Genomic DNA, 24,945 nt, shown 5'->3' with positions numbered 1-24,945 from the left:
TGAGGAACAGCAAGGGCAAATGTGTATCCGTCCCTTCCGGAAATGCAAGAGAAGCTGGAGCAGCTGACTTCCACTCCTGACCATCTATTTTCTACCCCCTGGGATCTCTTCTGTCCTGCATTTTTCTGCTTCCTCTTCTATGTTTCACAACAGCTGCCTACCTTGCCACCACCAGTGTGGCTCCAGCTCTCCCCTGGCCCAGAGAACAGCCACCAGGCCACTTAAAGAACCTCACTCCCAAGCACCATTCAACCCAAAACAAGGGCCATCTCAAAGGAATCAGGAGCAGTACTATTTACCTGCTGCTTTACCTCATTCTTCACAACAAACCTGTCCCTCCCGCCCTCTCCATGCATTTTCTCCCCTTTCTATCACTTTTCACTTTACGCCATCTTTCTGTTGTTTCAGCACTATCTACCTAAAGACTTGCCCTGCTGTACTTTGTCACATCAAAGCCTCAGAATGAGATCAAGACGGCTAAGCACACATAAATGAATCTTTCAAGTGTCAATTTACAGTATAAACCCACTGGGCTTGTAACACCCAAACACTCGACTTCCCACAAACAATAGAAAAAGAGACAGAAGAACAAGAGACTGAAAGAACATCCCAGAGAGTACAGGCAAGCAGCCAGCCACCTACACAAACTGTTTCCTTACATCAAGGACCTGGTTATAAAGTACTTTGTTTGACTTTTCCCCCTTTTCTTATCAGCAGTTAGAAAAGGAAAAAATTTTGAAAAGAGTGCAAAAAGAGAAAATTCCTAATCACAATAATGATTAGACAGTGAAACTTCAGAGGACCTTAACTCCTCTCTTTTGGTAAGAAAGAGCTAGAACAGGAAAAACTATACCACCACATATTAGAGAATGAGGTGACTTATTTTTACATTTTTAAAACTCTGGAGATTTTGAAGTCTTTGCAGTTCACTTAATTTTAAAATTGCATAGAAATCTCCATTAAAAACATGCGACAAAATTTTGCTCAGTAAAATATGCATTACATTCAGCACCAAGAACTCTTGATTAAGACGCAAGGAAGAAAAAGAAGAATTAGCTCCAATCTTTTATTTAGGATCTAGAAGCAAAGAACTTTACTTACATAATGAGGGGGCCTGTGTATCTAAAAATCTTAATAGAACATTCTGGAAAACAGGCAAACTAGATCCAGCAAGAGAGGCTGAAGAAATGGATTCTTTCTCATCCAATACCTCTGATTCACCACATCTCTAAAATTAAAAATAAGCACAGTTAATTACAGACGGCAATGTAGCCACAGCAGGTCATGAATTTGTTAGTTTTTTATTAACATTTAAATTCTCAAAAAAACCATGCAAAATTAATTGAGATTTCTGTACTTCAGGGCTATGCATCATAGGTAAATATAATTTCTGAAAGTTAGGGGAAACTACACCAGAACAACTCAAATGATTTCAAAGGACACCCTTAAAAAACATTATTCATGTAAATTATAAACTCTGCAACACATTATAACTGTCCACTGAATATACAGCATAGTATAATAAACTACTCATTGTCCCTATGCAAAATTGCTAAAAATAATTTGAAGTTTTCTTCATTTTTAAACAGTTCATGCTTAACTATATACTTCCCCTGAGAAATTTTTGGGCATGTTATTACTAAGTTTGACTTTTTTGTGTGTTTGTTTTTGCTAGGTTAGTGTACTTACAACTGTGTGCAAGAGGTGTTCGGAAGTATGTTGTCAAATGAGAAAGTGAACATAATTACTCTGATAAGATTCCTTAACCTCTCACACTTCACCAGTTAAGATCTCTTAGAACCTGTGGAATCTCCACAGTTCATGAAACACAGAACTAAAGAAGCTTCATTTCAGACAGTACTAGGAGACCAAAAAAGAATTCAAAAGCAATCAGAACCCTGTTCTCTATTCTTTCTCATATCCCTTTGCTCTTCTCATTTTTATTACTATTCTTTAATATTAAGATATTAATTCCCTAATCCATCCTCTCTTTACAAAGGACAAATTTTGAAAATGGTGATGTTCAACAGCAATCAATTATCTTAAATACCTCTGAGAGAATACATTTTTTAGATGTGAATATTTATGCTTATTAAAATAAAAAATTACAGAGCGCCTGGGTGGCTCAGTGGGTTAAAGCCTCTGCCTTCGGCTCAGGTCATGATCTCAGGGTCCTGGGATGGAGCCTCGCATCGGGCTCTCTGCTCAGCAGGGAGACTGCTTCTCCCTCTCTCTCTGTCTGCCTCTCTGCCTACTTGTGATCTCTGCCTGTCAAATAAATAAATAAAATCTTAAAAATAAATAAATAATAAAAAATTACAAAGTCATCAGTGTGAGCTTCTTCCAAAAATGACTGTGTGTTTCCAGAACACACTGGAAGAAGGGATGCCCATGAGGCACGACAACCCAGAAGGAGCAACTAAATTTGAGAATTTCAACTTTGGTTACTAAAGTTGAACCACTGCAATTCACAGTAAAATAGTCTATCTATTCATAGAAAAAAAACAAAAATCAATGAAACATCTTTCCTAATCTGCACATTGTAAAATGGGTCATGTGTTTCACACCTTACTTAACCCAGGATCTTCAAGCCCCAATTTGAACAATATGATCCTTTTTATTTGGTGAAGAATACTTCCCCAACAGCTGGAGAGTGATGTCTATGGATATATTCTTATTTCATTTTTTAAGAGCTTCACAGGAAAGAGTATTATTAGTAAGAGAAAACCAGCTAAATTCTCATCCACTCATACAACATTTACTGAGCACCAGCTATGTACTGAACACTATTTGGGGTGCCAAAGACACAACACTGAACAAGGTGGACAAGGTCCCTGCTGCCAAGCTTACGTTCTGGAGGGTGGTAGGCAGGCATTAAAGAACAAGCCAACAGGAGAGTAAAACAGAGAAAGAATGACTGAAGGGTGGGTGACAAAGGATCTTCCTGAGGAGGTGACCCAAGTTGAGCTAGGAATGCTAGAAAGTCACACTGCCTAAACTAGCAATGGCAGAAAGGAACTGGCCATGGGAAGACTGGGGAGCAGTATGCCACCCAGTAGAAACAGCAAGCCCCAGGTCCCAAGGCAGAAGCTGGTTTGGCTTGCCGGAGACCCAGAAGGGCCACGGCAGCTGCAGCTATGCCCCAGGGGAGAAATAATGAGTCAGGAGGGAAAGGCAGGCCAGGGAGGCCCATACAAGGCTCTGTGGACACAGTAAGGAGCCATTGGGAGTCTGCATAAGGGGAAAACATGATCTGCTTGCCGTTTGAAAAGATGGCTGTGGCTGCTGTGAGGAGCAAGGGAGCAGGCGAGTGAGGGAGCAGAGAGGAGAGGGCCCTGCAGCAGTCTGGGTGAGGAGGAGAGGGCAGGCCACTCACACCACCCACAGCCTCTCTCCTGGCCAGCCCTCCCGATCTTATGGGCAGATAAGGGGGCTGGCTTAATAATTTTCCCTCAACAAAAGATAGAGTTTATCAAGCTAACTTTTGTTTTTTTCCTTTTTAATCCACTTCCAAGGGCCAGAATACAATCATAAAACTAATAAAAATTGATATCTGTAATCTCAAAATCAGAACTACCTCAAGAAAATATTTCCAGGGTGCCTGGGTGGCTCAGTGGGTTAAGCGTCTGCCTTCGGCTCAGGTCATGATCTCAGGGTCCTGGGATTGAGCCCCACATCGGGGTCCCTGCTCACTGGGAAGCCTGCTTCTCTCTCTATCCTCCCCACCCCTGCTTGCATTCCCCCTCTCACTGTCTCTCTATCAAGTAAAGAAATCTTAAAGAAAAGAAAATATTTCCAGATTCACTATATTATGTAGCTTTAAAAAAGTTGTATAATATATACATTTCCATGTATGTGAGTGTGTGTGTGTTGTGTGTGTATTCATATGTATGTAATACAAAATGTATATATGTGCCTGTGTGTCTCAACTTCATTTGGGAGAGGTCTTTGTTCTAAATCAGATGTTAGAGGTGCCTGAGTGGCTCAGTCGTTAGGCATCTGCCTTCAGCTCAGGTCGTGATCCCAGGGTCCTAGGATCGAGTCCCATGTCAGGCTCCCTGGCTCAACAAGGAGCCTGCTTCTCCCTCTCCCTCTGTCATGCCCCCTGCTCGTGCTCCCTCTCACTCTGTCAAATCAATAATATCTTTTTAATAAATAAATCAGATGTTAAAGTTTTATTTTAAAAGATACAATTTTAAATTAGTCCAGAATATAAATTATTGGCTTCGCCAACTAAGAGGGATCCTATATGTGAATCTGTGATTCTCCTTATGTGAATTTGTATATTCTCCCTTTTTTCCATGAAGACAGGAAAAAAAAATAGCATATGGATAAAAAACGGTTATTTTTAAATGATGGCGTTCCATCCAGAAAGAAAACTGAACCTACCTCTGCCTCAATTTCCGCCTGCCTCTTCTCCAGGAGCTTCGCCACAGCTATGGCCCTGTGCTTGCCCGACCGCTTGCAGCTCACTGCCCACTCACACAGCAGGGTCACCACGGCTTCATCATTGGGGGCGACCTACAGTCAAGAGAAAGGGGGACCAGCCATGTCAAGTGAAGCGTTCGCCCAATGATGGGAAGCAAGCAACGGACTTTGTAATGCTTTTAAAGCTTTCTTTAAGATTGCTTTTATTTTATTATAGTCATTCTCGAAAATGTTCCCAAATCCCTTTTAACTGAAGTATAAAGAGCAACACTTAAGTGACAATGAAGGAAATCTCTTACTGGAACAGCTCACTCTGTGACAATTTCAAGGGAATTAGAGTCTCCAATCTCCTTGTATATGTCTTTCATTTATACAGAATTATCACAGAGCCCCACTGATCCTCCGGAACTCAGCCTCAAAAGCCAAGAGAAAGGGAAACTGAGCACTGAATATCCAGAAAAGCACTCACTCCACTGCTGGCCCCCTCACACTCAGAGCCTCACTCACTACCTAATCCAAACATGCCCGGGAAACAAGCCACCTACTCCAACAAGGAACAGAAAGGAACTGGAGGGGAGGCTGTTAAGCCGGCCAGACCCTCACTGCATTAGAAACAACAAACAGGAGAAATGACAACCAAGCATCAGAAACAAAAATTAAAAGAAGACACAGCAGAGGACAGTATATCCTGGGTCTGCGCGGGGCTCAGCACTGTTCTCAGAACTACGAGCTGTGGTTGCCATGGCCCAGAAATGGGTACCACAGACTGAAGATCAGAGGGGTCCAAGAAAGGTCACAGGAACCCAAGTGACATGAATGTGGGACAGGTAGGCGGAGCTAGGTCAAAAGAGGAATCATCGCTTTATGTAACCTCACCTTTCCTCTTAAAGGGTGCAAGCCAAGCAATGTAACATCACCTGCCAGCTTTTAATATTTGTCCAGCTTTATAAACACTATGCCACAAGAACTGGAGAATCACAGTATTGGCTTTCATGTGAGAGGTCCTAAACGTTTTAGAATCCATAAGCTCAATTAAGATTATAAGAGTTATAAACACACTCCCAGGAAAAATATACAGACATTAACACATAAATCCAGCACAACTTTTCAGAAAGGGGACTCTGTGAAGACTGTGAAGACTCCCAAGCATCCCAGGGTAAGAATCCCTAATCAGTTTATAGTACTAGCAAACAATTTAGATCATGAAAACCAGTTTATTCCAAGATTCTTAGTCATCCTACCCTAAATTTGGTTAAACACATATTGACTCAAACAAAGAAATGTTATCTAGGGAGGATCTCAAAAGAATCTCTGGGTCTCTTAATTTAAATTAAGAGAAATAACTGAATTAAAATATGTAAAGATTGAACATAACAATTAAGAGAGAAAGAGACTAGAAGGAATGTTTGCCTGGATTCAATCTAATCCAGAGAAAAGTAAAAACATAAAAAGTAAATTCAGTGAAGCACTACATGCTTAGATTTACATTACAGAGATCAAAAGGAGTTACCCTAAAAATACTACCATCAGTTTTTAATAAAACGGTAATGTGCATCATATCTGCACTTATAATTTTTTATATTTTCTTCTGCATCATTAAAATAAGATAAAAATAGGCTACAAAGAAATAAAGGAATGACTCACTCAACTTAAGTAATGGACTCTGTTTGACCTAAACGTGCACAGAACAGCACATATAAGAGAAAACATTTCTTTTTAACACATCCAGATCAGGACCACAGGTTTGGAGTGACATGCTAGAAAATAAGCCCTAGGAAGGAGTCAATTCACTTCCAGAAGCACTTATTAAGGACCCATGTTAGGCACTGAGGGAAAAAAATGTAAAAGACCTGGCCCATTCTCTAAAAGTTCACCTTCTAGAAAGAAAAACAGAAAAAACAACTAATCATAAAGCTACAAGACATAGGGTGCCTGACTGGCTCGACTGGAGGAGTGTGCGACTTTTGATCCTGGCATCGTAAGTTCGAGCTCCATGATGGGTGTAGAGATTACTTAAATAAATAAATCAAATAAACAAACAAATAAACTTTAAAAAACATAAAAACTACAAGACGTTTTGACAACATGGAGGAGGAAATAATTAAGTCCAACTGTCTGCACTTTCCGTATCTCATAGGCAATAAGCATCTGTCCATCCCAGCTTACAGACACATCTGAGATCTTAACTTGAAGACAGGAGGGCCTGCAGTCTGCCTGATATAGCTGTGGTCTCAATTTGTAATTATTAGGAAATAAGTGAATTATGAAAACCCAAGGAAAATGCTGCTGAAAGATTATGTTTTTAAAATACAAAATCTTGGGCGCCTGGGTGGCTCAGTGGGTTAAGCCGCTGCCTTCGGCTCAGGTCACGATCTCAGGGTCCTGGGATCGAGGCCCGCATCGGACTCTCTGCTCTGCAGGGAGCCTGCTTCCTCCTCTCTCTCTCTGCCTGCCTCTCTGCCTACTTGTGATCTCTCTCTGTCAAATAAATAAATAAAATCTTTAAAAAAAAAAAAAATAAATAAAAAATAAAATAAAATAAAATACAAAATCTTATTATAGAAATTTTCTTATATTAATTTCAATTATAGGCCCATAATCTATTTTCAACCAGTAAATACTTCCTAATACTGGCCAGATTCAAACAGTGCAAAGCCTACTCTTTTGGACTATCAGAAGGACTACCAAACAAATGCCAGGCCTTCCTCAGGATATTGGAGTGGTGGGGATGGAGGGATACATAGGTTCTGTATCCAGTTTAAAAGAAACAGTAAGACATTACTAAAGATGTTCTATTGCTAACTTCTCAGAAAATCATACTGAAAATCAGGTCACCTGATACCAACTTTAAAGCAAACGGCCCCTGCAATATGAATAATTACATTTATGTATTTTGGTCATAATATACTTTAATTAGTTCATTACTGAAAAATTATCTATTAGTTATAAAATGCTTTTATAATTTCAGCATATTTTTTCAAGATAATTTTTTAGTGAAAACTCCCCCTCTGACCCCTACTAATTACTACAAAGTTTTGATTCACATTTTAAGCTATGTTTACCAAGAAGCCCCTTCTAGATTCCGCTACCGAAAACAAGGATATTCTGCTTTTTTGACTCTAGTCCCAGTTCCAGGGTATATTCAATCAGACATGTTTAGTGCACATGCACACAGACAGCCGTGGCTTACACTCCCCACATGCAGATCCTTGCGCCCCTCTCCCACTACTCTGCATCAGTCAACTTTTGGAAAATTAGAGGATTGCTTCCATTTGCCTACCAGATGCTATCTTACAAATTAATTCAAGTAACTGCCAACAGGACATCATAATTTCAAATATGTAAATTGAAGTACATTCTCACTCTATAAACAAATTTCTAAGAATATTAAGCTCCACTTCTTTAAAACAATAATTATTTGGTAAGTGAAATTTAGTAAATATGATTTTAACATGTAAAAACTTCAAGGCAAAAAGAATTTTTTTTTAAGATTTTACTTACTCATTTGACAGAGACAGACACAGGGAGAGAGGGAACACAAGCAGGGGAGAGGAAGAAGGAAAAGCAGGTTTCCTGCAGAGCAGGTAGACCGATATGGGGCTGGATCCCAGGACCTGAGCTGAAGGCAGACGCTTAACAGCTGAGCCACCCAGGCGCCACTCAAGGCAAAAATTTGAGGAAATTTAGGAGTTCAAGATACTGGGGTGCCTGGGAGGCTCAGATGGTTAAGTGTCTGCCTTAGGCTCAGGTCATAATCCTGGGATCCTAGGATTAAGTCCCGCATCAAAATCCCTGCTCAGTGGGGAGCCAGCTTCTCTCTCTGCCTCTGCCTCTCTTTCTCTCTCTCTGTGTCTCTCATGAATAAATAAATAAAACCTTAAAAAAAATTTTGAGATATAAACTACAGTCCCTCTCTTCAACAAGATGGCAATTAAGTGGGACAGACATACATGTATACAAATAATTTGGAAATGAAGGAAATGAAATGAAAAGGAAAAAATGGGAAATGAAGATTATCTCAGAGAGTCAACATTTAACAGGAGCTGAGAGAGAAAACTGAAGGGAACTACTAGATGCTTTCTTTCAGAAAGTGGCTTTTTGGGCGCCTGGGTGGCTCACTGGGTTAAGCAACTGCCTTCGGCTCAGGTCATTATCTCAGGGTCCTGGGATCGAGTCCCGCATCGGGCTCTCTGCTCAGCAGGGAGCCTGCTTCCCTATCTCTCTCTCTGCCTGCCTCTGTCTACTGTGATCTCTGTCAAATAAATAAATAAAAATCTAAAAAAAAAAAAAAAAAAAGTGGCTTTTTGGGAAAAATCTTGAAAAATGAGTTAAATTTCAAGAGAGAGATGAATAAAAGGAGAAACAAGTAAGTGGGAGATAGAATAACACCCCCAACCCCAAAGATGTCCACATGCTAAAGCCAGAACATATGAATACATTACCTTAAATGACAAAAGGGACATTGTGGCTGTGATTAAATTCAGGATGTCAAGAGGGGAGAATTATCCCAGATTATTGGGTGGAACCAACTTAAGCACAGCAGTAGTTGTGAGTAAAGAGATTTGACAGGAGAAGCAGGAGCCAGGGTCAGAGACTGGAAGATGCTGTGCTGATGACTCTGGAGAAGGAGCAAGGGGACACAAGCTAAGGAATGCAGGTGGCTTGTAGAAGCTGGGAAACAAAAGGAAATGGATTCTCCCGTACAGTCTCCCTAAGAATGCAGCCCAAATGACAACTTGATTAGAGCCCAGTAAGACCATAACCTCCAAAACTGCAAGAGAAAGAATGTGTGTTGTCTTAAGCCACTAAATTTCTGCTAACTTGCTATGGCAGCAATAGGAAATTCAAAGTAATTTTAAACAAGCACATAAAAAGTGGAAAATGGGACACCTGGGTGGCTAAGTCAGTTCGGTGTCTGCCTTCAGCTCAGTCACGGTCCTAGGGTCCTGGGATAGAGCCCCTCTGCTTCTCCCTCTGCCTCTATCTCCTCCCTTCTGCTCATGCTATCTAAAAAATGAAACCTTTAAAATATCTATTTTTTCATATCATTTGTTCTAATAATTCAATCTCTAAAAATATAACCCAAGGAAATTATCTTAAAGTAAGAAGATAGGAGTACTCAAGTTATCAGCGAAGCATGATACTAAAACACTCTTCCTCTTCTAGCCCCCAGAAATTGACAGATTCCCTCTGAAATTTGAAAGAGGCTCTTAATGGGTCAAATCAGAGAAAAGACAGTGAAGTCACAGGGAGAGAGAAAATCTTTATGGATGGTTCACAGGCAAGAGCATTTGTCTTCGACAATGAACTATGGGCATTTTTGTAGTGTTTGTTTAATTTTTCTTTCTATTTTTCTGCAGACAAATGGTGATATTTCGTATCTAATTAAAAGATATTTAAAATAAGGAAGGCGGCCTGAAGGGCCCTGCCACTGAACAAAGGAAAAGGGGAAGTCAAAGATGCATGATTACAAGTAAGGCTCAAGTCCCTTCCGACAGCCTTCTCCCCTCTCAGTCAAGGTCAGCTCCCTACCAGCCTACCATTCCTCCCCCCTTCCAGGAGCTGCACCCCTACTTCTCCTAGGGATACTGCTCCTCCTGCTCCAGGGGATTCACGGATTCACAGAGGGATACCCCATCCTCTTAGCTTTAGTGCCAAATTCTGAATTGGGATCTCCCATGAGCAATGATGACTTTAGGCAATTCTTTGGTCACACACACACACACATACAAAATCACTCTATCAGTTGTGCTATTCTGTGCTCAATCTTGAAAAACATTTGGAATTCTAAGAGACGACCCCTGACCAGACAAAACTTTCTATTCTGATCAAAAATATTTTTCAGGGGGCTCCTGGGTGGCTCAGTGGGTTAAAGCCTCTGCCTCCAGCTCAGGTCATGATCCCAGGGTCCTGGGACCGAGCCCCGCATCAGGCTCTCTGCTCAGCAGGGAGCCTGCTTCCTCCTCTCTCTCTCTGCCTGCTTCTCTACCTGCTTGTGATCTCTGTCAAATAAATAAATAAAATCTTTAAAAAAAAAATTTTTTTTCAGGATACGTTTTCTGCCATATCTATTGCTTATTCTACCATTACTAAAATCTTAGCATTTATTAACTGACCAAAAGAGACACAACAAAAATTAAAAGCTGAAACTTCCTGACCTTTTCAATCATTTTTTTTTAAGATTTGTTTATCTGAGAGCATGAGCAAGCATATGCATGTGTAAGTGAGAGGAGGGGCAAAGGGAAAGGGAGAGAATCCCAAGCAGACTCTGTGCTGAGTGCAGGGCCCCATGCGGGGCTTGATCTCAGGACCCTGAGATGATGACATGAGCTGAAACCAAGAGTCAGATGTTTAACCAACTGAGCCACCCAGATGCTCCTATTTTCAGTCATTTTTAATGAAAATTTAAAACATAAAATTACCTAGTAGGGACTTAAAATCACCCTTAAAAATAACGAATAAAGTTATGTTGGCAAATTTCAGGCGGTAATAAAGATAGTTAACATTTATTGAGTGCTTACTCAATTTATAGTCCAACATTGCAATAAATGTGTTTCAGGAATTATTTCTTTTAATCTTTATTACCTATGATCTAGTTAACATTGCCATTTTACAATTAAGGAACCCAAGGCATAGAGATGTTAAATACCTTGTCCAAGATCACTCAGCTAATTAATAAAACTCTTGCCACAGCATAAATCTCAGGATAGGAGCTAAGTAAGTACAGCAACGCTGTGTTTTCAGAAGAACCTGGGAAGGTAGTCTTGACCCTCCTCCTAGAGTACACAATGGCCTTTGTGTGAGCTCCAAGCTTCTCCGGGCTCTTCTGCCTCCACTCCCGATGCTTACGACATCGGAGTGTTCTGCTCTCTTGCGCAGAATATTACTTCCATGTAACAGGCATCTTTCACAACGTGGCTTCACGATTATCAGAACTCCAGCTATTGGTTTCAAATAATCCATGAGGACATGGAGACATGCCACTGAGAACAACTAAAGAAAGTCCTTTACCATCTCAAATACTATAAAGGAGAGCTGGAGTCTTGAGGAGCAGGAACAGGCAGCTTTTCATACTGGCACTTCATAATAGATAGTAAGACTTTAATAGTCCACTGCGTGCACCCTGAGTCCACAACTCCATAGAGACGACAAGGATAGAGAAGAATGAAAGAGACAGAGAGAAACTGAGCTGTGGCACATAAAATTAAGGCCAGAGAAAAAGAGCCAAACCAGGGGGTCAAGAATCTGAATTCTAGCCACGGCATAAATTAAAACATGTAATCATGGCAATAATAGTAACAACACTTGTAAATTTCTAGCCACAGGTAGTAGCAGAAGTAATGACTGAAAATATCGAGCAGACACTGGGTGTTTCACACACATCATCTCTAATCTCAAGGAACTCTACAGTAGGTCTTCCTATTACCATTTGACAAATAAGAAAAACGGAGGTTCAGAGGTTAAGAGGTCCAAAGGCACAGAGATATAAAGTGGCAGAACTAGGAGACCTAATTCCTAACTCCAAAGCCCTTTTTTTCTGCTGCTCCCATCATCACTGAATCAAGATCCCTAGAAGCACAAGGAGCATCACTGTTACATGGAAATCTCTCAAGTAGCTCCCATGTACACGTGCACGCAGACACACACACACACGCACACAAACACACACACACACCAGGAAGCCTGCTGCTAAGCCCCATTCCAACCAGCCACTGCCACCCACTGTTACAGCTGGACTTCTACCGCCTGAGAAACCTGCCAGACTTATAATCAAATGGGTGTGCAGAAAATGAATTTCCAAAGACTTTGTTCCTCTTCTATCACTTGCTAGATCACACACTCGTATAAGTCAAGGGTTTGTCTTTTTCATGGCTTTATTTTCAGCCATCTACCACAGTGTCTGGCACACAGTAGATATTCTTCATCATAGAGTAAAAGCAACACTGTATTACTTGAAACCAAAAGGAAAAACAAGGTAAGATGCGGGGCAGACAATGGTCAGAGGAGTTTACATTTTTTTCTCCTCCCCCAAAATACACATTGCACTCACTTAATATAAAACAGTATCTGGCAATCTAACAGCTAATTAAGTGCTAAGTACTCGATGTATTCTCATTCCTAATTTAATGAGTCAAGGATGCTGGTCTGAACACTATTACTAAGAATCATTCTGAAGGATCTAGCCAATGGGAAGAAGAAATAGATACTTGAAAGGATATGGTAACATTACTAGAGTTTACATAAAATTATTATCTTCCTCCACCAACTCAGAGAACTAGAAGACTTTATCAGAATAAAAGAGCTGAACATCTTAAGTAGAAGAAAAATAAGCAAAAAATGTTGGACAACAGTAAGCAGAGAGAAGAAAATCTTGCAGAGTATTTTGTAGAATGTAATCCATTTACATCCTCCGACCTGTTAAGTGTCCATATATATGTATATAAATACCCAGGAAAATATTGAAAGGAAATGTTTCAAAATGAACAATGGTTACTGCTCATGTATATAAGGAGTGTTTGCTTTACAGTATGCCCCGTTCTGATGCTTTCACTACAATGCTATCGGTCTTCAGCAAATGAGGCCTGAAGGTTAAATAACTCGTTAAATGTCTCAAAACTACAAAGTCACTGACCTAAGAGTCAAATCCATGATACATGCTCCACAGGAGGAGCTCATATGTCAACATGCTCCCCTTCCAGGCAGAAGAGTGGGAGAAGGGTCCAAGTTGTAGGCTGAAGGGCACTTCATATCAATAATAAATTCCACCCTATGTGCATGAAAGTCACAAGACACCTGAAACTAATAACACTATAAACCATACTGTACTGTATTGTAATAACTAGTACTTCAACAAATATTTTTAAAAAACACAAGACAAGAAAAAATAATTGCTATAATGAGAAAAAAGACAACGAATGGACACAAAATTCAAAAATCAACAAGGTTCTTCAAACAACAGCACTTTTAATTTAGCCTCATGAACTCTGGACACACCCACGTGGTAAACTACTAAAATCATTGTTAACTCTGTTGCTAATGAACATCATTAGGGTCCCATTTACATCTTTAATAAAGGTACCCCAAATGTGGAGGTCCTCATCATCAGGAAGATCTGTCACATTTTTCTTTCCTAGAAATGATGTGCTTAAACTTGATAGACTAAGCCTAATTCAGTTCTTATTCGGTCACTGAATAACATAACAGTCTATAAAAACTAACCACATATCTTCTGTAACAAATAAAGAAGGGAAAACAATTGACAACTACATCTGAAAGTCAGGCTTCCTCTAGAAATTAAAAGATACTTGATGAGATTGTTTGCTATTTTAAGAGCTTTGTTAATTTGTTACCTATATTATAAAATAATACCATAAAAGGGAATGGGAAGGGCCAGCTGGGTGGCTCAGTGGATTAAAGCCTCTGCCTTCAGCTCAGGTCATGATCCCAGGGTCCTGGGATTGAGCCCCACATCAGGCTCTCTGCTAGGCCCAGAGAGAGAGACTCCCTCTCTGCCTCTCTGCCTACCTGTGATCTCTGTCAAATAAATAAATAAAATCTTTTTTTAAAAAAAGAGGGGGGATGGGAAAAACCAATGACTCATTACCATAAGCAACAGCAAACTAAAAGAACTTGAGATCAGATACTGAATAAAGCTCTTCAATAGCTTTATAATCTGAGACTAACAGGATATGTTTATAAATGTAATTAATCATGCTTAGTCAACATTAAACAAAATGGTCATATCTGGATTAAAAAGTCTCATGACAGCACCAATAAATAACAAGGGAGAATATGTAAAGCAGTGTTATTAGCAAGTTATATGGTTTGCAACCTGAGGCACATTACAGAGATCTGGATGAATTTCAAGAGTTGCATTATGTTAAAACGTGGTCTAAACTGCTAATAGAATATAAGCCTGTTGCACAAGATCATAAATAGCACTTAACGCACAGAATCACCATGAAGAGCATACGACTAAGACTGTTAACCACAAACCCAGAAGACATATTTACATATAAATAGTATGCACATGTGAAAAATCTTCCTAAATATGAATGACTGATTCCCCACGAATATTTTCTTTTTTTTTAAGATTTTTATTTTATTTATTTGATAGAGAGATAGATCACAAGTAGGCAGAGAGGCAGGCAGAGAGAGAGATAGGAAAGCAGGCACCCCTCTGAGCAGAGAGCCCAATTCGGGACTCAATCCCAGGACACTGGGATCATGACCTGAGCCAAAGGCAGAGGCTTTAATCCACTGAGCCACCCAGGTGCCCCGAAGATTTGGGATTTTCTAACTTAAATATTATTACTATGCTGAAATTGTTATGCCTTTTAAAATCAGAGATTATTCCTACAAATAAGTATGCAAATATTAACATGGAAACTGTGGTAACTATAAAGGTTTTTCCCTCCTTTTTCCAAAATTACATCTGACACTTGTTTGTTCCAATACAGTTACCTGAGATAAAATGATTTATTAAAGAAGTGGGACAGGGGGGCGCCTGGGTGGCTCTGTGGGTTGAGGCCTCTGCCTTCAACTCAGGTCATGATCCCACGGTCCTGGGATCGAGCCCCACGTCGGGCTCTCTGCTCAGTGGGGAGCCTGCTTCCTCCTCTCTCTCTCTGCCTGCCTCTCTGCCTACTTGTGATCTGTCAAATAAATAAATAAAATCTTAAAAAAAAAAGAAGAAGAAGAAGAAGAAGAAGTGGGACAGGGGTGCCTGGGTGGCTCAGTGGGTTAAAGCCTCTGCCTTCGGCTCAGGTCATGATCCCAGGGCTCTGGGATCAAGCCCTGCATTGGGCTCTCTGCTCAGCGGGGAGCCTGTTTCCTCCTCTCTCTCTCTGCCTGCTTGTGATCTCTGTCAAATAAATAAATAAAATCTTTAAAAAAAAAAAAAAAAAGAAGAAGAAGAAGTGGGACAAGGAATAGAATGTACTAATCAAGAGTTGGATCCTAGGAGTGCCTGGGTGGCTCAGTCAGTTGAGCGCCCAGCTCTTGATCTCAGCGTCATGAGTTCAAGGCCCCATATTGGGCTCCTCACTGGGTATGGAGCCTACTTAAAAATTTAAAAAAAAATTTTTTTCTTAATAAAAAATGTTTAAAAGAAAGAATTGGGTTCTAGAACCATTTAGGATTCCAATCCCTATTTTCCCACCAGTAAGTTGGGTATGACCTTGGACAACTGACTCATCATCTCTACACCTCAGTTTCTTCATCTGTAAGTAGGACATAAAGAAAAAAAGTTTTTTAAAACAGGTTTCTCACTGGCCAAGGAATAATTAAATCAGATGACATAACACATAATGGGGCCTAGTGCTCAAGATGTACTTTCAAAAGGCTGAAGAAAAAAGACTTGCATCACATGCTCAAAAACAATCTAAGAGGCCCACCACAATCTAAGTGGATTCATGACTGACCCTTACAATTACAGCAATGTCTAAATGTCTGGACATGCCATCCCCACCCCCAACCATGTAAATATAATCACCCTCTCACAACAAATTTACCTGAAGAAAGAAGAAAATGGTAGCCATAAGAGGCTGGTGCACACCCCCACCCACCCTTCAGACACCCAATAGGAAACCATGTGACTTCTCCAGTACCATGTGGCTCTGGCAGGGCTGTGATCAGCACCAACAATTCTAAAACTCAGCCCACACATCTCAACGGAAAGCCATCCAGGTGTATTTCCTTGTTTGCTTGACCTCTGCCTCATTTAACTTGTTATCTTAAGTCTTAATTTTTAAAAGTGACTTTTTTTAAACATTAAAAAGCAACAACAGTAACACCAACCCAAAATACCCTGGAACACTGGAGCATGATCTCTTTCACTACATGAGAGCACTGCAGCCGTGTCCCCTGGTGTGGGTCAGTCTCACCGGATGGCTTCCCTGCTGAGGGGAAATCTTTGTGAACATCAAAGAATGTAAAAAGCCTGACAGATCCTGGCTATGCATTTTAGATTAATGGTCTGTGTGATGGGTGCGTGTGTTTGTGCGCGCGTGTCCACAGTAGTCCCCAGGGACCCATAAGACCATATTCCTTCCACGTCTCTAGAGTTAAACTGCCTCCCTAAATATTTCAGATATAATAGTACACTTGAATGTTTTCTCGATATTGTTTCAGGTCATTTTCACATGACCAGGAGGTAGAAATCCCATTTTATAAGTGGGGAAATTGAGACTCATGAAGAGTAGGTGAATTGTACGTAATGTGCCCAAGAAATACACTGTTAATCTGATTTTTCAGCTGAGAACTCTGTCAGCCACCCTCCTACCTCCACCTGCACATGCTTTCTTATACTTCTGAGCCTGTACCATCATTAAAACCAACATACTCTATAGATTTTCTTTCTGCACCCCTACCCTTCCAAACCCAATCCCATAGAGGGTTTTCCTTTCCAGTTCACTGTCCCAGCAGCTTTTCTGTAAGCCTCCCAAAAACCAATTCAATAAGTATTTCCTGAGGACATATGGGGTACCAGACATGGTGTTAAAAGACTGGTGATATGCTGGTGAGCCAAAAGAACACTGACCCTGACCTTGGGACTACAGGCTGGCAGGGGGAAAAACATGTAACAAGCCCAGCAATGACAGAAACAGATTCTCCTTTGCATGGTGCTGAGATTTCCTCAACTACATGGATGCCGGCCTGCTCTGGCCCTGAAGCAATCAGACAGCTGCCCTGGACTTGGGGCCTAAAACTCAGTATGAACTCCTCACACATAGTCAGAGAATGCTTCATGAATAAGCAGAAAAGAAACAATAAATATATATATTTTCAGGCTTGGGCGTGTGATGGTTTTGTATAACAGCAGAGAAAGAGGAAACGTACGTGCTGCAGCTGCTCTGGCCTTTTCATTACTCAGGATAAAGTCGGCTTCCTTGGGCACCAAAGAGAGAAGTGAAAAGACGGCTCTTCCTGCCGTCTTTAGACTCTCCCTTCCATCCGTGTCCCTCAGGGACCCAAAGATGCAGCTACTTCTCCCTTCACACCCAACACAAACAAGGAAAGAAGCCAAGAGGAAGAAAGCAGTCTGGGTACTCTGGAAGGCTGAGGGGCACACTACCCTCAGACTTGAGGTCAGCAATGCGGCCCCCGCCTGTAGGCTGCAAGGGACAGACTCAGTCAGGACCTGGAATCAGGAGGTGCCCCCCATTCCCAACAACAGTCCCTTGTGTGGACATCAGGCTTCTCTGCCTCCATCATCCAGAGCAGAAATGATTCTGAAACACTGAGCAGGCAAATCAGTATGCCAGTGCATAAAACATGCACCAGGAGTTGCAAAGTGACAGGCACTGGGCAAACATGGCCAACAGACACTGCCTGGCCTGCAGAATGTTTTAAGAGTGGAAAAATCTACATGTAAATCTTGAGATCCAAGTTCTCTTGAAATGTTGAATGATCAGACGACAGTGGGTCTGTGTTCCCAAGTAGCATCTGAGACAGGCCTCTCTAGTTCGAAAGGGCAAACACCCTCCCAGGTCCCCTCTCAGGGGCCCTGGACCCGCCAGCCTACCATTAACTTGCACCACTGCCTGATGGCGGTACGATCCAAGTCTCCAAGCCCTGTCCTCAGCATTACGAGTTTTATAATGGAGAATCAAGCAGCACAGATCTAGAGTAAGTGAACATTGCGGGTTTTAAGATTTCTATTTTCACCTCTCTTACAACAGGAGCCAAACCCTAAGGCAGAAAGAGCAGCCGAGGATGAGAGCCGCAACAGAGGAGAGGGGAAAGGAATAACGCCGTCCACGCAGCAAGACGGGAGTGGGCCGCAGGCCTGACACACCCCATCGTGGGGCATACTCAGTCTCAGGACCACAGTCCAAGTACAGGGCAGGATGGGGACCTCAGTGCCTTTATCCCATGCATTATGGCTTTTGGCAGGCTCAACCAAACATGGAGATTAACTACACACACAACCCTGAACTTTGGACTCCGAGTCCCATCTGTACAGCTGCTCTCCCACCTCCCTACAAGAAAGCGGAAAGGACGAGATCTCCTTTCAGCAGTTCCAGAGAAAAAGGAATAAAGAATGGTGAAGTTCAACTTGCTCACACAGATGTGAGGAAGCAGGCTGAGCAACCCAGGGCCCAGGCCGACCGAAACAACTCCAACAAAAACAAACCTCAAGCTCACTGCAATTGCAGAGGCTGGTCACTTGCTCTATTACCTTTCATGTTGTCTAAGTCCTAACACACACTATGAAACCAAAAAAAGACGAAGCACATTTTAAAGAAGTGCGACCTGTTTCTGAATCCTAATCACACAACTCTATGCAACTCCTAATCAGAAAAGTATAGTTTCATCATACTGGCTCTTCCAACATAATACTAATATTACTAATAATTACTGCTATTTATCATTAATGTTTTTAAATACATTTATAGAGTGCTTTATAATGCTCAAAGTGCTCATGACCCTTAGGGATAGGTAAGTTGGCATAGAGCACTTGCCCTAACAAATGAGGACACTAAGGCACAGAGCCTGCAAGTTAAGTTGCTCAAGGTCACACAGCTGATCATAGTTAATACAACTCCACAGCTCATCCATGAAGTTCAGATATATATATAATGCGACTTAGTAGTCAAGAAAATAGTAGCCCCTGGTGAAGAGAAAACACAAAATGAAACACTGTCATTTGCCTGCATATACATACACACCTTGATATACACACACTCGCACAAACACCAAAGTCATATTGTAAAACGTATAATGTTTATCAAAAATTATCCTTATGTTAATTAACTGGATCTGCCTATTCTTTCTGACAGATTAAGAAAAGGTGAGCAGTCTGAATTATGGATTTAAAATATAATTTTTGTCTTACTAATAAAAGAGCACTGTAACCACAAAGCAACCTCACTCACATCAATTCTTTCCATAATTGAGTCAACATTTGAAATAATTACTCCTAAATGGACAACACTGACCTTCCTTCAGATGAAACAGGTCACTAGAACATCCAGGACTCTCAGTTATGAGCACATGTCGCCCTCTAGTGGCAACCCCTTGCCCATATCCTGGGGGAAGTCCCTCATTGGTGACAACTGTGCTTTAAAGTATTTTTTTTTTAAATTTTATTTATTTATTTGACAGAGATCACAAGTAGGCAGAGAGGCAGGCAGAGAGAGAGAGAGAGAGAGAGAGGGAAGCAGGCTCCCTGCTGAGCAGAGAGCCCGATGCGGGACTTGATCCCAGGACCCTGAGATCATGACCTGAGCCGAAGGCAGTGGGTCAACCCACTGAGCCACCCAGGTGCCCCACAACTGTGCTTTAGATTTAGAAAGCTTATAGTGTGATTTGATTCACAAATACAAAACTTGGGGCACCTGGGTGGCTCAGTCAGTTAAGCGTCTGACTCTTAATCTCAGTTCAGGTCTTGATCTCAGGGATGTGAGTTCAAGCCTTGAGTTGGGCTCCATGCTGGGCATGGAGCCTACTTAAATATATATATGTATTTATAATTTATGTAATTATATGTATATTTACATAATTATATATTTTATACACATGTATATATAACTTGATTTCTGCCCTTGATAAGACACTCATAATTTTCTCTTAAGAGTGCTAGTCAATAACTTAAGTCTCTGTGGGTGAATGGGCAATTCTTTCACTCTAAGTTCTATATAGTCAGGTTAACCACAAAACTCAAGTGGTTTTGGTGCACCTGCTGAAAGGCTCACAAGAGAACAACACAGTCTTTACTCAACACTTGGAGCAAGAAGCTTAGCAGTCCAAAAGGATATCTTGAATTTGAGGTTATCCCTACTTTCCTTCTAAATATCTCACATCTAGGGGAGGGGGTTTGGGAAAAGGGGGTGGGATTATGGACATTGGGGAGGGTATGTGATTTGGTGAGTGCTGTGAAGTGTGTAAACCTGGTGATTCACAGACCTGTACCCCTGGGGATAAAAATATATGTTTATCAAAAATAAAAAATTAAAAAATAAATAAATAAATAAATAAATATCTCACGTCTATATATTAAAAACCTTAGAAGTCTAGCAATCTTTCACCTAAGAAAGTCTTTATTACAACTGGACACCCCAAAAGAACACAGTAACACTCTAACTTGTGTTAATCAGCAGAGAAATGTGCAGACTTATAATCAATGTACCTTACTGAAGTACCAAAGCATTGCTGGGACCTCACAATGAATGAGAAAATACGCTCAGTCTGTACCTCACTCAACAGTCTGGTATTCTAGTTGGCACCAGTGAACTTGAAACTTATCTTTGAGAAGCAGGGTGACAATATAAACTATTCCAGAAAGAGGAATAACCTAGAACAGGTTCACATCAGGGTGGGATAAGGAAAAGTTTCAGGTTATTGCTTATGTTGTTTAATCTCTCCTTTCCCCATATGCATTCTCAAAGGCTAATACAAAAATCAAAGATAAGGGGCGCCTGGGTGGCTCAGTGGGTTAAGCCGCTGCCTTCGGCTCGGGTCATGATCTCAGAGTCCTGGGATCGAGTCCCGCATCGGGCTCTCTGCTCAGCAGAGAGCCTGCTTCCCTCTCTCTCTCTCTGCCTACCTCTCCATCTACTTGTGATTTCTCTCTGTCAAATAAATAAATAAAATCTTTAAAAAAAAAAAAAATCAAAGATAATAGTAATCAGTCAACTGAGGTGTTCCTTGAAGGCAGGTACCATGTCTTTAAACTTACCTCTTCATTCCTGGTGCCTATTAGAACCTGTATATACCATGAGTGTTTTCCATTGCAAAAAGAACACAGCCTTGTTCATTGTCCCAAAATAAGGTTGAGGGAAAAAAAAAGAAAAACCTTTGTTTCTAGAGTTCAATAATGAAACAATCTAATCCAAGAAAGCATAAGATCATAAATGTGATAATCAGTTAATTTTATGTGTGAATCTGGTTAGGCCATGGTACCCAGGATTTTTAGCCAAATTCCAGTCTAGATGCTGCTGTGAAGATATTTTTTTAAATGTGGATAACATTTAAATCAGTGAAGTTTGAGTAAAGCAGATTATTCTCCATAACATGGGTGGGCCTCATCCAATTAGTGGAAGGCTTTGGAGAAAAGCTAGGTCCCCGCGTAAGAAGGAATTCTGCTTCCAGATGAATTTCAGACTTAAGACTGCAACATCAAGAGTCCCAAGGTTTCTGGTCTGCCAGATTTAAGATTTGCCTGCCCCCAATCATATCAGCCAATTCCCTGAAATAAACACTTCTTTCTCACTTATGTGTGTATATGTATATACATATATGTGTTCATATATAAATATGTGTACATACATATGTGTATATGTGTGTGTGTGTGTACGTACACACATATATGTATACATATATACATCCCCTTCCCATACTGGTTCTGTTTCTCTGGAGAATCCTAATTCATGGCATACAGATTCTCCAAAGACCATGCCTACAATATTCATTCACTGCTCTAAATATTAAAATTTATTCCCCCTAAGTTAAAGCCAAACCATTATATAAGGTCCAATCACTAGATGAAGGATATTTTGCCAGAACTAAAATGATGAGGGTGACGGGTGATGATAAAAGGTCCAAGAAAAATTTTTCCAATAAATAAACCTAGGTTGATCAGCCCAATGGACATTTCATTTTAATAATCTGGGGGCATTTTAGTCCAACAATAAAATTATTTCAGGGTGTAGACACCTTCATAAGCTATTACATTTCTAGGAAAGGCTCTGCCAAAATTTACTGAATAAAAAAAAAAGAAAATATGATGAGAAAATTTAAATAAAGAGAAGAAAAATATTAACTACCTCTTGGTTATCTTTGTTTTGGTTTGCCCAGAAAATCTTATGATAAAGCGTCTCCATGGAATTGCTGGAATCAGTCCGATCAAAACAATGTCGATCCAACACTTCCAACGTGTGCAAAACCCGACTAATGGTAACCCCTAGATGCGGAAATTAAGGAAGCTGTTAAAGAGGTCAAACAAAGCCACAACAGCATAGTACAAAATCATCATTACGTAGGGCAAAAGGGATTTTAAGAAAGTGTCATTATCAGCGGCATGTAAGAACTGACAATGAAACCAAACCTGACGTTCGAGACAGCCAGGAACTAAAGGGCATCTGTGTAAGCGACCTTACTAACAACGGGGACAGATTTTTTAAGAATCAGAAACACGGCATAAAGTCCAACACTCAAAGGCACTCCTTCCCTCCCTCGTGTTCTGTACCTGCTGTTGACTCTTGGCACTTGTCAAAAGACCACCGAACTTCCACCGCACGGCCTCTTTGTTTGATCTGCTGTTCCACCTCGTAAATCCTTGCCCGAACCTGAAAGATAATCACTTCTAATTAACTTGCTCTAGGAAAGCCACAGCGACTGTCTAAATCATGTCAGGTTTTCCACATGAGCACAGCATCTTACAGTCCTGACTACATCACAGCAAATTTAGCCTGTTGCCCAAGAAGTGCACTTCAAAGTTTACCAGTGGTGGTTCAATGGTTCAGTGCCAGTGTTCAATAACAAATGCTCACCACTCCCCCCCCCAAAAAAGAAAGAAAAAGAAAAAAGAAATGCTTGCTTTATAAGTGAAAATTTTTAGAATATCATATGGAAAGGTGAAAGCTCTAAAGTAGCATTTTTGAGCCATTGTTCTGTGTATGAAAACGAGGAGGCATGTTTTATTAATTTAAGAAAAATGCTTGGCAAAAAACAGGGATCTTAGTCTCAACATTAGATCCTGTGGTTTAAGTTTCTTAAGTTTCTGAACCAAAAAACCCAGCACAGCACTAATCAAACTAACCCATCAAAACATAGTTACTAAATATCACAGACGACCAACTAGGAGCGCCGTGGTCATGTACTCGAACCACCGTTAACCACGGTGTGGGCGGCAGAACTCTGTGAGAATTTCCCAGCAAGAGGGAAAGAGGAGAGGGTGCAAGGTGATGAACTTCTGTGGTTCAGACAGGCTAAATACTTCCCCCATATCCCCCAGAGAGAAGGGGAGCAGGGCTGGGAACAGCACCCAAGCACCTGAGATGCTAACACCTCAGCCTGCTATGCAGTGACGCCTCTTAAGAATGAAAAGCCCCGTCAAACCACCGTTAACAGGAAGTCTACCTGCTGATTGAAAGCCGTGTTCCCACCAGGCATGGGGAGGCTGGAAGGGGCCACCTGCAGCAGATCCAGGGGCGAGCCTGGGTTCGCGCTCTTATTGTCATTTGTGGAATAATTCCACACCAAGGCACTTGGGCAACAGAGAGTGACAGTCTAGAAATGAAGCAGGAAAACCCAGATATTTAACAGAATGACAAAAGTGCAACAGCTTAAAAGTAAAAATGATGCCTTGTCATAACAATATTATAGTTTCCTACCACTGAATTTAAAACATGGACCACTTACCCTATTCCCAAATTTTCAAGTCCTAAGATAAAACTATAATTATTCATTTTGAGGGATGCCTGGGTAGCTCAGTACATGTCTGACTTCAGCTCAGGTCATGATCAGTTAATCCTCAGATGGAGCCCAATGTTGGACTCTACACTCCACGGGGATTCGGTTTCTCCCTTTCCCTCTCCCCCTGCTTGTGTGCTCTCGCTCACTCTCTGTGTTAAATAAATAAAATCTTTACAAACAAACAAACAAAGAATTACTTTTCTTTTTTTAAGATTTTATTTTTTATTTATTTGACAGAGAGAAAGAAAGAGAGAGAGCATGCACACAACCAGGGGGAGAAGCAGAGGGACAGGGAGAAGCAGGCTCCCCACTGAGTAGGGAGCCTGACATGGGGCTCAATCCTAAGACCCCGGGACCATGACCTGAGCCAAAGGCAGATGCTTAACCAACTGAGACACACAAGCACCCCCCCCAGAAAAGAATTATTAATTTGAAATGCAGGAGTATAGCTACTGACTGAGAAATCAAGGAATATCATAATTCATAAACTAACATTCCAGCACCAAAAACCTAGGAAAGTTAATAAAAACACAGTAATCACCACTGAAAATTTGTCACTTAAAACAGTTCATTCAATTAGAAAAATGAGATGGAATTAAAATATGTCATTTCTAAGGTTATAAAACCTAAAAAGGAATTTTCTTTTAAATCTATGCAATAATCTCTAAGGTAATGCAGTATGTAGCTTCATAGATGCTGAACAGGCAGGAACCATGGACCAGTGGGTGGGAAATTTTCTATAAAAAGCCATTTTTTCTATAAAAAAAAAACGGTAAATGCTTTAAGCTTTGTGGGTCACCTCTAATTTCTGTCACATATTCTTTCTGTTTGTTTTATAAACTCACTGAAAATATAAAATATATTCTTAGCTCCTGGGCTGGACTTGGCCTCCAGGTTGTGGTTTGTCTACCCCACCTCAGACCCCTGAAGACATTTTTCATTCCTCCAGGCTTGCATGAAGCACTTTCTATGACCACCTGACCCGGAGGTCACAAGAAGCCCCTAAGGGAGGCAATGCCATCCTCCAACTGCACCAGAGGAACATGAGCCCTGGGGGAGACATGGTAACCAGCCAGACTGACCTCAGCCCAGGTGCCT

General features: G+C 40.9%; 1 protein-coding gene across 8 annotated transcripts in view; it reads right to left on the bottom strand.

Moving 5' to 3' along the window:
• Positions 1-24,945, bottom strand: part of MED12L (mediator complex subunit 12L) — a 324,346-nt gene that overhangs the window by 222,596 nt on the left and 76,805 nt on the right. For all 8 annotated transcript variants that reach the window (XM_045088517.1, XM_045088516.1, XM_045088523.1 and 5 more), the window contains exons 9-13: positions 23,512-23,661; positions 22,619-22,718; positions 22,197-22,333; positions 4,390-4,521; positions 1,102-1,228 (exon numbers count right to left, since the gene is read on the bottom strand). In XM_045088517.1, the coding sequence (XP_044944452.1) occupies positions 1,102-1,228; positions 4,390-4,521; positions 22,197-22,333; positions 22,619-22,718; positions 23,512-23,661 (646 nt within the window). The remainder of the gene's footprint in view (positions 1-1,101; positions 1,229-4,389; positions 4,522-22,196; positions 22,334-22,618; positions 22,719-23,511; positions 23,662-24,945) is intronic.

The sequence above is a fragment of the Mustela putorius genome, unplaced genomic scaffold, assembly GCF_011764305.1.
Source record: "Mustela putorius furo isolate JIRA1106 unplaced genomic scaffold, ASM1176430v1.1 tig00003834_pilon_pilon_pilon, whole genome shotgun sequence".
In the NCBI taxonomy this organism is placed as follows: domain Eukaryota; kingdom Metazoa; phylum Chordata; class Mammalia; order Carnivora; family Mustelidae; genus Mustela; species Mustela putorius.
Note: the sequence above shows the minus strand (reverse complement) of the source record. Positions and strands in the feature narration are given on the sequence as shown.